Here is a 13,792-nt window from a genome sequence, read left to right as displayed (position 1 = left end):
CCAAAAAGAGTTTCTGTTCATTTTACCTTGAATGCACGCTTCACAGACTTCTTTGCAGCTACACGCCTTCCCAGATACTCCAATGGCCAAATCCTTGAACTTCAAAATTGCATCGCAATCTCAAGCCAAGCCGCCGATGGCTAGCCGAAGTCACTAATGACGCAGACTTATTGTACTGCTTCATTACAAACAAACCTCGTTCAAACTCAGCAACTGCACCGATCGTTCCACTTCTGATAATTTTTGTTCAGGTTTCATCGAACGTCACACTGAATCCTCTCTTCACCAGTCGCTTGACGGATACATATAAGGTTCGACTTCATGTCAGGTACATACAGCACTACTTCCAGCATTATTACTCGGCGGTTGCCTGCATCATCCAACACTACAATCTTTCCAGATCCACGACCTCTGGATTCAGTCTTCATCCCGTTAGCAACCCAAAGAGCTTCCAGAACCGTTTCATCCAGGATGTCAAAGAACTCGCGACGGTTGGAAATATGGCACGTTGCTCCAGAATCCAGAATCCACTTGTCCTCATGCTTCATCATATTTCCGGTCCAAAACGCCCAGTTCTCCTCTGTGTCGTCATCCTGCACCACGGTGTTCGCTTTCTGTTTCTTGTTGATCCTCAGTAACTGTTATTTGTTTTTCTCAGCCTTCCAAGCCAGAACTTCTTGCAATCGATCTTCTGGTGACCCGGTTTCTTGCACCTGTCCTGTTATATGAGAATCCCATATAACATGTGATAATTATGCGTAGAACGGCAGTGTAAGCTTGTACCGCTATCTGCTCGGTCGCCTTTTGCGGCAATGCTGCGGTGCAGACATGTCCAAACACTGCACTGCACGAGGAGTCGATGCTCAAACACACCACCGTGGGTGTTAAGCCACCACCTAGCTCTTCGTGTTTCAGAACGAACACGCACCGTGTCTGGCTCAACACCGGTGTCGGTGGCGGTGCTCAGGCACTGGGCACGGTGTTTGACGCTTCGGGTAACACGGAGCCCGAAACATGCAAAACACTCGTGCGAGTTCAAGCGCTCGGTGCCGTTCATTCTCCAGCACCAGTTGCAAATGCTGCTGGTCGACGACGATAGTGAAGTACTTGGCGGCTCCTTTTGTGTCTTTCTCGTCCCTTCTGACTCAGTGGCTCTGAAGCAGCCAAGCTACCACACACTGTGGGCGAGCTCACTGCTTTGGTGTTTCATACAATCGGAAACACTCGGCCTCCGTGCCCAACTAAAACTGAAACACGGAGCCGAAACTGAGGCTCGAGTTATAACACCGACACGAGTGTTTCGCCAGTCGCACTGCGTGTTCATCAGTAGAAGCTGAACGAAGGTGGTGATATGAACACACACGGTGGTGTGTTTACGGGCAAACACGCCACCGGTGCGGCACGGTATGGTGTTTTGCCCATGTCTGCTGCGGTGTGAAATAAAAGTAATGTCGAATTCGTTTTTGAACCTGGGTTGGAACTGGATTGGCGGAAAATGTGTAAACAAACAAACGTCAAACAAATTCAAACAAACTTTAGTACAAGCGAAACCGAAGTTGGGTTGGGGTTGAAACTGTGATCTCATCCAGTTCCAACCCAGGTTGGAACTGAATCAAAAACGAATTCGACATAAGTGAACCCAGAATTTTCAACTATATTACGACGGCACATAACATAAGTGGAACTCCGGCTCAAAAAGTTGATGCCTTTCCGATTTCAAACGCTGGTATACAGGGCACCGTTATTGCCATACCATGTTTCAGCTTGTATACCATTTTTCAACGCTGTGGAGTGAAACAAAGACCTCGTAGATCTAGACTGGCAGCCCGTGGAGATCTAAAATATGACATAAATTGTGACGAAACTTTGTAAACTCAAGTCGAAAATACGTTTTCTAGCCTTAAATATAAAGGGAGATCGGTATGTGACACGTGGGTGTGTTATTTCGAAGATTTCAATGAAGTTATGACAAAATGAATAAGTTGATTCCCAGCAGCTAGTTTTGCGCATGTCACAGATCCCAATCTTCATTTCTGCATTCTTTGACAAAACTGGAATACTGGTTGGATCAGATGTTTTTTGTTTACCAAAATAAATGACAGTTCGACGCCTCTTTTAAAAGATATAACAGTTTCGCGTGCTGGAAAAGGATACAACTTTTTCCTTCGCTTTGACTATGTAGTTCCACTTATGTTATGTGACGACGGTCTCCAGAGAAAACTTCCCAAATCAAAGCATCATGTTGTTATTTCAGAAAATCTTTCATGTGTTCCTCTAGAAGTGTCACAAAGAATTATTTTACGGAATCTTGCATGAATAGTTTCACCAGTTCATGATTTTTCACATATCATTTCAGAGATTGATCGAGAAATTCACCCAGGAATTACTTCAGAAAACCTTCTGGATGTTCATTCAGAAATTTCCCTTTGCATTTGTTTGGAGAAGCTATTGGAGCATCCTTTAGAAAATCTACCAAAAGTTTCATCAGAAATTCAAAAAATCTTTAGGAAATTTGCCCAAGTTTTCGGCTAAAAAATCTCTCTTTTTCAAAAAATCGTTTGGAAATTTTCTTCATGGATTTTTTTAGGAACTCCTTCTATTCTACAAATTGCACAAAGAATTCCTTCAAAGCATCTTGCATGATAAATTTCTGAAATTCCTTCATTTTTCTTTTCCAAAAAAATATCAATGAAACATAAGTTCCTCCAGTTTATCAGAAAATGTTTCAAAAGTTCCTTCAAAAATTGGTACTGGAGTTATTTAGAAATTTTTTTCAGGATTTCACCAAAAGTCCCGAAATTCCCACAGCTACTTCCAATTTCTCCAGAAATTCCACTAGGGATTCTTTCAGAATCCAATTTATAAAAATCGGAATTTCTGTCGGAAAATCTTCTTGAGATTTTTTTGGAAATTCCTCCACTGAAAAAAAAACTGTGAGACCCCTTCGAGAATTTTTTGCAGGGATTCCTGTAGTAACTGCCATAGCATGGGTACCTTCACTAAGTTTTCGAGAGATTCTCTTGGAAAACCTCCCATGGCTTTTATTATAAATTCGACTAATTATAAATTCAAAAATATCCCCCGATTTTTTTTTCCAGGGATTTCTTTACAAATTTCTCCAAGGATTACTTTGAAAAAAAAAAGCGTCCACAGAGTTTTTGATAATTCTTTCATGGACCCTTGCTGAAACCCATCCTGGTATTCATTTTAAAAATCTATCACGAGTTCCTGAAAAATCTTTCATGGATTCTTAAACATTTTTTTTTCAGGGGCTCCATTGAAAACTCCTCGTGGATTACTTCAAAAAATCATCCAGGAAATCCTACAGAAATTCAGTCACAAAATTATTCCACAAAATCTTCATGGGTAAAGGAATCCGACTTCAAAATGTTTTCAGCAGTTTTCTAAAAAGAATTCTTAAAGGAATTAACCAGATTTTTTCACATTCCTTTAAATATTCCTTCAAGACATTTCTTTTTCAGAAATTGCTCCAAGGATTTTTTAAGAAAGTGCTAGAAAATCCCACAAGGATTCCTTCAGACATTTTTCTACAGATTCCTAAAAGAATAACTCTTAGCGCTCCTTTAGCAATTTCTCTATGGATTCCTCAAGGAGTTCATTAAAAAATATTTGGGATTAGGGGATTTCCCCAGGATTTTTTTTTCCAAAAATATCATCAGGTTTTGTAAGGTGTTCCAGCAGGGGTTTGCAGGTGTTTCTTCAACTTCAGGTATTCCTTCTGGATTTTTTTTTTTAATCCATCTATGGATACTGTTTTTTTTTAGAAATTCCTTCTTAAATGTCTTTAGCGATACTTTATATATTGAGACATTCTGCATTTTTTTCTGAAATTACTTCAGCAATTTCAGCAGGGATTTCTTCAAAAGTTGTTCCATGGGTTCTTCAGAAGTTTTTCCAGCTATTCCTTCAGGATGTGTTAAAATGGTTCCTTCAAAGATTCCTCCAGGGAATGTACCAGTGTTGCAGTGTACCACTGAAGGGGCACTGAAATCGGGGACTAACTTGCTCTGATTTTACCATGACAGCGCTGGAAATTGTTTATCACACTTCTTGTCAGTAATATGCCGAAGCATTACAATGACCTTTTTATAGAATTTGTTACAAATTTTGAAATTCAATTAGCAGAGTACACACCAAGATAGTATAAGGCATCTACCAAAAATATCAGGAACATATTACAATTCTTGGTGAGGATGTCATAAGAAATGTAGAAAGAAGTTTGTTACAAAGCTTTGATGAAAAGTCTGGCGAATAAACAGTTTGCATGCATCCGCCAAAATGTTGTCTTTGCCAAGGGATCTGTGGAAAAATATCGCCAGAGAATCACCCCATATAATCCGCTCATCGTGATCATCGACAAAACGAGATATTCATAAAAAAAGCTCAGAAAGGGAAGTATGAGATAAAGGTAAATATACAAAACTAAGTATGTAGCATACAAAACTGAATAAACAATGTTACTTTTTAAACCAACTGAAACCAACAATACATTACAGCTCTTTTACAGGTCATTTAAAAGCAGTTTTTTCGCTCAAATTTACAGATCCTCTAATAAGAAATATTTCACTGATATCTAGATGGTAAATTGAGTGCGATGATAAATCCTTATTAGCATTGTTTGAAATATGAACAAAGAAACTGCCTTGGAGTTTTTCATTACGAATAATGGTTTGTTTCCTCTTAATGGAGAACTATTGATTTGTTTTTTTTTATTATAGAGATTTTCAGCCCTTGGCTGGTTCGTCTCTAATGGAAAACTAAACAAACATAACTGTTTCTACACCATTTGGTTGACACAAACAACAAACTAAATCCATCATATCTGTCCATTTCTGAGAATAACACACAGGTCAATGTTAGTTTTTAAGCAACTTTCTTGATTTTTGGCCCACAGCTACCCCCAGGCCCAATGTCACCCCGCCTGCCGGTACCATTCATACGGGCCTTTATGTATATCGTTAAATGCGTTTACTTACATGAGTTTTCTACTAGGTCTCGTAAAGGCTCTCCTGTATTAGCGTCTTTCCACGTCATAGACTGAAATGGTATAAAATAAAATGCTAATTAATTACCACATTTTTAATGTTTTAGGGTGCACTTCCTACGCGTTGTAAATTTACATTGGCTACAATGAAAGTGTATGTGATTTAAATTAAAAAAGGTTGTTAGTATGCTTTATGTTTATGAAAATGCTATGTGATTATGTATTGCTATGAACAATACAAAAATACCAAAGTTTTCCATGAGCTCCATTTCCATCTAATAACTGTGCATCAAAAGGGTTAAATTGACTATCTTGAACATTTAAAAATGGAAATTTTAGGTACGTACCGGATCAATGGCAACACTGAGCTGGTTATTCATTCGGTAAGGCACGGGCGTAACATCATTGCTGATAGGTTCGGCAGCATGCGGAGGAGGTGATCTGCCTCGGTTCCGTCGAAGCGCTGTGCTCCGATAGTTATAATCTGGCGCCACGTAACCTACCATCGATGGGCGAGCGTTTCTCGAATAGTGACTGCTCCCAAGGGTATCATTGCTGATTGAATACCGTCCATAGTCGGAACCCCTGGAGTAGGTATTCCTCGCCGGACTGCGATAGTCATTCGTGCGGTAGCCAGTGAAGCGCGATAAATTAGTGCTCGTTGCAACCGGCGTGCTGGTGTTGGTGGCGTTATTAGACGTTATCGTGCCATGATTTCTTCCGTAGTACGTAGAGTTGGAGCTTGAACCCGTGCCATGATGGTTTGTGTCCAGGGTGCTATCGTCGTGAGTGTATGAAGATTCCTATGAAAGGAATAAAATGTGAAGATATGCGTTATGTTATATGAAAATTGACTTATTTTATAAGGGTAATTTTTATATTTTCGGAAATTGTGTTGGCCAGTGGCTAACTTACCTCGTCATCGTCAGCTTCATTCGGATACTCTATCGGTTCGTATTCCCCTGGGAAGAACTTGCACAGTTGATTCATCTGATCAACCACTTCCTGCATTGAGGGTCTATTCTTGGGCTCTTGGTTCCAACAGTTAATTATGAGCTGCTCGATGGGTTTCGGACAGCCTTCGATCAGCGGAGGCCTACTTCCCTGGTGGACTTTCCACATGATGGCGTACGGGTTTTCCATATTTTTGAACGGTTGCTCCCGAGCGATCACTTCCCACAGAATGATGCCCCAGCTGAACACGTCGCACTTTTCCGTGTAGGTTGACCCTTCGAACACTTCCGGTGCCATCCAGGCGGCGCTTCCCTTGTTGTTGGTCATTCTGGTGGACTTATCCGTTACAGTGCCAAAGTCGCATATTTTGAGCACTGTTCCATTTTTGACTAGCAGCAAATTAGGTGGCTTCAAGTCCCGATGAATCATTGCTTTCGGAGTCATGTCGTGTAGATATGCAACGCCCTAAAATGTAAGAGAGAAGTGAAATCAATTAGACTACAGTCATGACTCGCTGGTTGGGGGCTTAATAGTTGGGTGACTTTTTAGTTGGGGCCCCGTTAGTTGAGCTGTCTGCCAACTAAAAAGTACCTGGATGTCATAATTCAATGTCAAACTGAAAATGACAACCAATCTGTAATTCCGAGGGGCGAGCTAATGAGTTTTTGGTTTCCTAAACTTTACTGATAATCGAGAAGAATTTCTATTTCATATTTCTTAAAAAAAAAAAGAATTTGTACAATTACTTCGAAACAAATGCAAAACATCGGCAATCTTTATTTTGTCGATCATTGAAAGTGTTTTGTGCTTGCTTATGGTCCGGGTGGTTTCATAAACATGTATATTTTCACTTCACCGACTGAAAATGGGTGAAAATAATTATTTCTCGCATTGGACATATATGTGTCTTGCAAAACGTATCAGTTTTGCTCTAAATGTAAAACAAATTGAAAAATTTTGCTTTTGACTTTCAACCTAAACATGATTTAAAAAAAACAATGTACACGCCCCTTGTGCTGCTGTCATTTCACCCAACTAGCGAATCGAATTCGTTGGTTGGGTGGAGGTTGTGGCTCAACGAGCGAGTTCCGACTGTAAAGGATATTTCACAGAGGATAATTTGATTGTGTTGTGATTAACTTTTACACGTGCTTTTACAAAGCGTCTGATTTTATTGAAAGCTAATTACAAACTGAGTGAAAATTCTAGGTAGCTATGGGATACAGGGTGTCTACTCAATTATGAAAATGAAATTCCCTGATATTTCCAGGATTTTTCCAGGGTTTTGAAAATAATTCCAGGATGAACAAATCGACTAAACTAAACTTTTAGGATTTCTAGAAATTTGTGGAAACGCAACTTTTTGGGAAATTTCTAGTTCCAACTATATGACATTTAAGGAGAACATACCACCAGCATTTAGGATGGAAGCACGAGATGATTTTCTGATGGCATTCTTAATACAATTTGATACTTTAGGAGAATTTTTTGCATAATTTGTTGAACATTTTGTTCATGGATTTATGAAGGAATTTAGCAAGGAAAACAACAAATAAAAGGTTAGCTTTGCCGTTCCAGCAGAAAATCTTCCGAGTAGTTCCAGAGCAAAATTTCTTAAATATTGTCGGACATTTTAAAAATTGCAGCTAACGCTTTTAAACAAACTCTCAAAGAAACCCTTCACGTATAGCTTCAGTTATTGAGCACGTAGACCTTCGTTGGTTTCGCAATCGCTCAGGTATGTATTTTTCAGGAATTTTGCTAGATTCTTCTCTTCAGCAATTCCTCCTTTTATAGAAATTGCTAGCAACAATGTTAGATATGTTTCAATCACAAAATCCTTTCAGAGTTTTAAAAGAATTGGCTATGAATAATACTGCCAGTTACACTTGAAAATTTTAAAAATGTCCACATAAATTCAACTAGACGAATTTCTTAATTCCTTCAGAATATTTTAATTATTTTCACCACAACAAATTTGAACGATTTCTTTACGGCAAAACATCGTTTAACCAAAAGTATATGAACAAACATTGTTACAGATGGACTTCTTTCAAAATTATTAGAAAAAACTGTATTTCAATAGTTTTGGTTGTCAATAGTTTCACTCTTGAAACAAGTAATTGACAATTAGAATATACTAATGAGTTGGTAACCATGTTCCAAAACTATTGCATTATGTCCATCGAAAATAGTTTCTCTCGAGTTCGCTAAAATATGTGGAGCTCAGAAGCAACTATGGGAAAGAGAGAGTTAAAAATTATTTCAAACATTGCACTAAGGGCCAGAATCGCAATCTAGCGGAACAAAATTAATTACTCCAAAACGAAGCATTTCCGGCACATGGTATCTTCGACAAAGTTGCTTGACATCAGCAGGGGCATCTATTGCTAAGAACGTAGTAGTTCGCAAATCGTCCGCATAGGTGGCGCCACCATCTAACTTCTTTGTTTTACGTCCTAGAGACTTGGCATCTTCGGCAAAATTGTTCATTTTGGCAAAATAAACAACACTCTCTCAGACGTCAAAATTCCACAGCCTACTGTTTTCGAGTTATTTTAAAAATAAAATACATTCAATGAAAAACCAGTTTTTTAAGCTTATTTTTACATTTTTACTAGAAACCATGTGAGTTTAAATTTTTTCCCAATGCAAATATGTCAAACCAAACACATTCTATGGAAATATATTCAATATTATCATTAAAAATTTGAAATTAAAATACAAATTCGAAAAAATAGTGTGAATCTCAAGCCTTAATATCTCACAAAGCGCAAAAAATCGCAACTTCAAATTTTCAGCAAATACGAAGCAATACTAGGTGAACATACTGTCAAAAATTTGGAGAGGTATTTTTTGGTGTTTTTGAGATAATAGCTTTTTAGTAACACCATAAATATAAGTAGCGCCAGCGTGTAACTTTTTACTGTTACACATTAGAGAGTTTATGTCTTCGAGAAAGTTGTTCATTTTGACTAACTAAACAATCGTTTCTTAGACGTCAAAATTCCACGGCCTACTGTTTTGGAATTATTGTATATAAACTAGATTTTATTGATAAAATTTGTCAATAAAACACATTTTGATGCAATAGTATGAACTATTTTTTATTGTTTTTATTTTTACGATACATAGAAGGTCATGAAAATGTCAGTATCGCAGCATGGCTCAAGGTAACTTTTATTTTTTTGCATGTTATTTTCCAAATGTTTTAAGCTTAACTTTTTTTGTCAATCATTTTAAATTTTAGAGCGCGAAATATCTTGCTGAGAGCTCGTGGATTTGTTCCTGGATGGAAAGGACGTTGATCAATCTCTAGAGATTGTGAAACTGAAGCTCCACGAAACTGACATTTTCATGACCTACCGTCAAACGGGGTGACTTGCAACGGCGGGGTGACTTGCAACACTTGATGACTTGTGTCTACGTTTATCAATAAAACATAAAAATAGGACGTTTACATTCCAAAACTCAGTTGAACTATAAAGTGCACATATTATCTGAGTAGTAGCCACGATTTTAACTTTTATTAAAATAGTTTCAACAAAATATTCTTAAATTTAGCATTAGTCTGAAAAAGTAACAAAAATGTGACCCTCGAATCGTTGCCTGCAAAAGAATGAAAACAAAATTTCTCAAAAATAATATTCTATATGCGGATTCTATACATAATGAGCTATATGAATTTCCATTTTACTTTACAAAAATATTACAATATCTTTGTTATATTCATATGTTTGAAATATTGTACCTAGACGGGGTGACTTGCAACACTCATTTTCTTAACAATTCCATTTCCAGAAAAAACAAAATATTGTTGTTTAACTAATAATTCATCAGCAAAAGTCTGGAGGCTCATCGTATGAACTGAAAAATACATTAAAACTTATGTTAAATCAACAATTAGTAACTTGGTGTTTTTGAGCCCAATACTTCCATATAAAAATTCACGATTCAGTTTCCTATGTAAAAACAAATGCAAAAACATGAATGTCAGCCCGAACGATTTCACAATAGTAGCAAGAATACTTATCAAATATGCTTGAAACTAAAAATTAAAATCTGCTTGTTTGAAAAGGGATTTACATTAGGTGTTGCAAGTCACCCCGCACGACGTCTTGTATCAAAAACGACCTTATTTGGCTTTTTTAACATAAAAACATAAATCAATCTATAACTTGTTCACTCTATTTTATAGAGAGGCCGGCTATTAAAACTATTACAAATACTTTGAATTTGAAAATTGAGTTTAATCAACATTTTTTGTTAATTGAAGCTGAAAAGTGTTGCAAGTCACCCCGTTTGACGGTACTATGTATCGTAAAATCAAAAAAAAAATAAAATAAAAAATAGTTCATACTATTGCATCAAAATGTGTTTTATTGACAAATTTTATCAATAAAATCTAGTTAATTCACAATAACTCGAAAACAGTAGGCCGTGGAATTTTGTTTATTTTGTCAAAATAAACAACTTTCTCGAAGACATAAACTCTCTAATGTGTAACAGTAAAAAGTTACACGCTGGCACTACTTATATTTATGGTGTTACTAAAAAGCTATTATCTCAAAATCACCGAAAAATACCTCTCCAAATTTTTGACAGTATGTTCACCTAGTATTGATTCGTATTTGCTGAAAATTTGAAGTTGCGATTTTTTGCGCTTTGTGAGATATTAAGGCTTGAAATTCACACTATTTTTTCGAATTAGTATTTTAATTTCAAATTTTTAATGATAATATTTAATATATTTCCATAGAATGTGTTTGGTTTGACATATTTGCATTGGGAAAAAATTTACACTCACATGGTTTCTAGTAAAAATGTCAAAATAAGCTTAAAAAACTGGTTTTTCATTGAATGTATTTTATTTTTAAAATAACTCGAAAACAGTAGGCTGTGGAATTTTGACGTCTGAGAAAGAGTTGTTTATTTTGCCAAAATGAACAACTTTGCCGAAGACGCCAAGTCTCTAGAACGTAAAACAAAGAAGTTAGATGGTGGCGCCACCTATGCGGACGAGTTGCGAACTACTACGTTCTTATCAATAGATACTTCTGCTGATGTCAAGCAACTTTGTCGAAGATACCATGTGTCGGAAATGCTTCGTTTTGGAGTAATTAATTTTGTTCCGCTAGATTGCGATTCTGGCCCTTAGTGCATTGTTAAGAATCATTTATGAGTTGTTCTAAAAACGTTTCAGAAATGGTCAGAAAAATATTAAAAAATCTTCCAGAAGTCATCTAGGGTGACAATGGGTATTATCGGCAGGTTTGTTCTCTTCGTCATGGGGGGTTTTTGTCAGCCAAATTTCCTGAAACTTGGCCATACAATTCAGCTTAGCTGGGAAGGATTTGAGACCAACTCTGAGTTCAATAGGTTTAAAAAAAAACCCAAAGACGAAGAGAACAAAACGGCCGAGAATAGGTAATTTCCCCTAGTTAATTTCGCTAAAAATACTACCATAGGATCCGCCAGAAGTTCCAATTGATCAATAAATATTCTGCAGGAGTTTCAGGAACTACGCTCAAAATGTATCTTTAAGTTCCTTCTGGTATTTTCCAACATCTACAGGTGATTGCGAATTTATTAGGCAAACTTCAATAACTTCTGCAAGACAGTAAGCACATTCACATAGAAATAAAGTAAAATAGCTTATACAATTTAAGTCACTAAGGCAATACTTAACGCTGCAATAGATTGAAAGATTTGAGAATTCTAAATCCTAACAATAAAAGCATGTCGATTAAGTTTTCTGAAATAGGTAAAACATAAAATAGGAGATTGCTGTGGAAAAAGTATAAGTTAATTTCAACGTCAGATATTCATTACATCTGATAAATAATATTTAACGAGCGGGTAATTTATAGCGGCGCAGCCCAAATTTTTATTCGCTTTAAGGCATTTCTAATTGAAAATTTGTATTAAAATGATAAACACAGAAATTCCCTGATTGTCATCAGAATTCCCTGAGAATTCCAGGATTTTTCCAGGTCGAGCAAAATTCCCTGATAATTCCAGGTTTTCCAGGTTTTTCCAGGTAGTAGACACCCTGGGATACCACATACCACATGACTACTTGGATTAGGGAATACAATTGAGTTTTTAAATTAAAAAAAATATATTGATTTTTTGATTTTATACGAAAGAGCACCTTTTTCTGAACTACTATGATTTTTTCCAGATTTTTAGAACTTTTTTTGGCACCTAAAATCGATTTCGAAGAGATTTTTCGAAATCACCTTTTGACAGCTGGGCAACTGCTTGACAGCTCCGCCCAGTACAAAATGCGACGAGGGGTGATTCGACAAATCGCTCCCATACAAACTTCAAATTGATTTTTAAATAGGTTCCCGGGCACCAAAATTAATGAAAATTTGGATTTCGGCTCAGTTTTGCATGCAGATTCAGAATATGGAATTATCTCAACACCGTTAAAGAAGCCAATTCAAATTCAAATATGCTATAATATTTATGGCTGGTAGTGGTATCTGCTTAATATTATGGTTTGGTAACATCTCCCTCCTAAGAGAGAACGAAGTCTTGAAAATGTCGAGGAACCCTGATAGTTCTGGTTGGTCTCGGTACCAACGGTGTAGAACTGCTGGAAGGTCCAGGTCGGCTGACGGATTCATTTCGCTCGTCAGGAAGGTCAGGTAGCTCTTGTGCTGACAAGAACGACGAATCTTCCGCAACCAGTGGTGCTAGCGGTTCCACGGGTGGCATTGCATTTGGTGTGATTCCAAAATCGTCCAACAAAACAAATAACGGTAGCTCAATTGCCGCTTCTTCTTGTTTTCCAGAATCGTTGCTTCTGATTTGATCGATGTGCGACCGAATCAGTCGCTTCCGTCCAGAGGGTGCGTCGAGAAGTACGTTGTAGTGTACATTCCCAATCGCCTTGATCACAACTCCGGACTGCCACTTCCAGCTGGTGTTATTCCTGTGAACCTTCGCAAGAACAGTTGCTCCAGCAGAAAATCGTCGCGTTCGGGAAGGTCCGGCTGCTGCCGGTGGATGTGGAGTTGAAACAGAAGGCTTGAGCAGATCCAACGTAGTCCGCATTCGTCTGCCATTCAGGATCTCGGAAGGTGATTTATCCTCGAGCAGGTTGGATGGAGTTGCTCGATGCACCTGCAGAAACGTTTGGAGTGCGGCAGATGCTGGTAATCCTTCTCCCTCTTGGATTTTGCGGAGCGACCTCTTGAGCGTGTCGACGAACCTTTCCGCTTGTCCGTTCGACTGAGGATGAAACGGTGCGGTGCGGAGGTGGATGATGCCCAAGTTCTCGCAGAAGGTACGGAACTCGTAGCCAGTAAACTGCGTTCTGTTGTCGGACACTATCACCTTCGGTATGCCGAATCTGGCAAAGGCCTCTTGAAGGAACCCGATCGTCACAGAGTAGTTGTCGATCTCGTTTGAAAAATCTCCGGCCACTTGGAAAACGAGTCGACCACAACCAGATAGTTGAACCCGTTTAACGGTCCGGCGTAATCAACATGAATGCGCTCCCAAGGTACTTCAGCGCTCTGCCACGGATGTGGCTCTGCTTATGGTGGAGATTTTTGCACATTTGCACAACTGGAACAGCTGCGAACGTACTCACCGATGTCGTCGTCGATGTTCGGCCAGTAGATACTACCCCGAGCGATGGCCTTGACTCGCTCGATACCGGGATGACCTCGGTATAGTTGCTTCAGCAGCTTTTTCCGGAAGCACTCCGGAATCACCAGTCGTTCCCAAGGTCGTTCCATCATCATTACGCAGCCTTGAACTACTGATAATGAGTCCTGCCGGTGGAAGAACGATTGTAGCGCCAAATCGTGAATAGAT

At 38.2% G+C, this 13,792-nt stretch overlaps 1 protein-coding gene across 1 annotated transcript in view; it reads right to left on the bottom strand.

The window, feature by feature from the left end:
- The window catches only part of LOC115254050 (mitogen-activated protein kinase kinase kinase 7), a 76,219-nt gene that overhangs the window by 58,323 nt on the left and 4,104 nt on the right, over positions 1 to 13,792 (bottom strand). The window contains exons 3-5 of the mRNA XM_062845569.1: positions 5,921 to 6,424; positions 5,353 to 5,808; positions 4,998 to 5,058 (exon numbers count right to left, since the gene is read on the bottom strand). Of these exons, the coding sequence (XP_062701553.1) occupies positions 4,998 to 5,058; positions 5,353 to 5,808; positions 5,921 to 6,424 (1,021 nt within the window). The remainder of the gene's footprint in view (positions 1 to 4,997; positions 5,059 to 5,352; positions 5,809 to 5,920; positions 6,425 to 13,792) is intronic.

This window comes from Aedes albopictus, chromosome 1 (assembly GCF_035046485.1).
Source record: "Aedes albopictus strain Foshan chromosome 1, AalbF5, whole genome shotgun sequence".
Classification (NCBI taxonomy): domain Eukaryota; kingdom Metazoa; phylum Arthropoda; class Insecta; order Diptera; family Culicidae; genus Aedes; species Aedes albopictus.
Note: the sequence above shows the minus strand (reverse complement) of the source record. Positions and strands in the feature narration are given on the sequence as shown.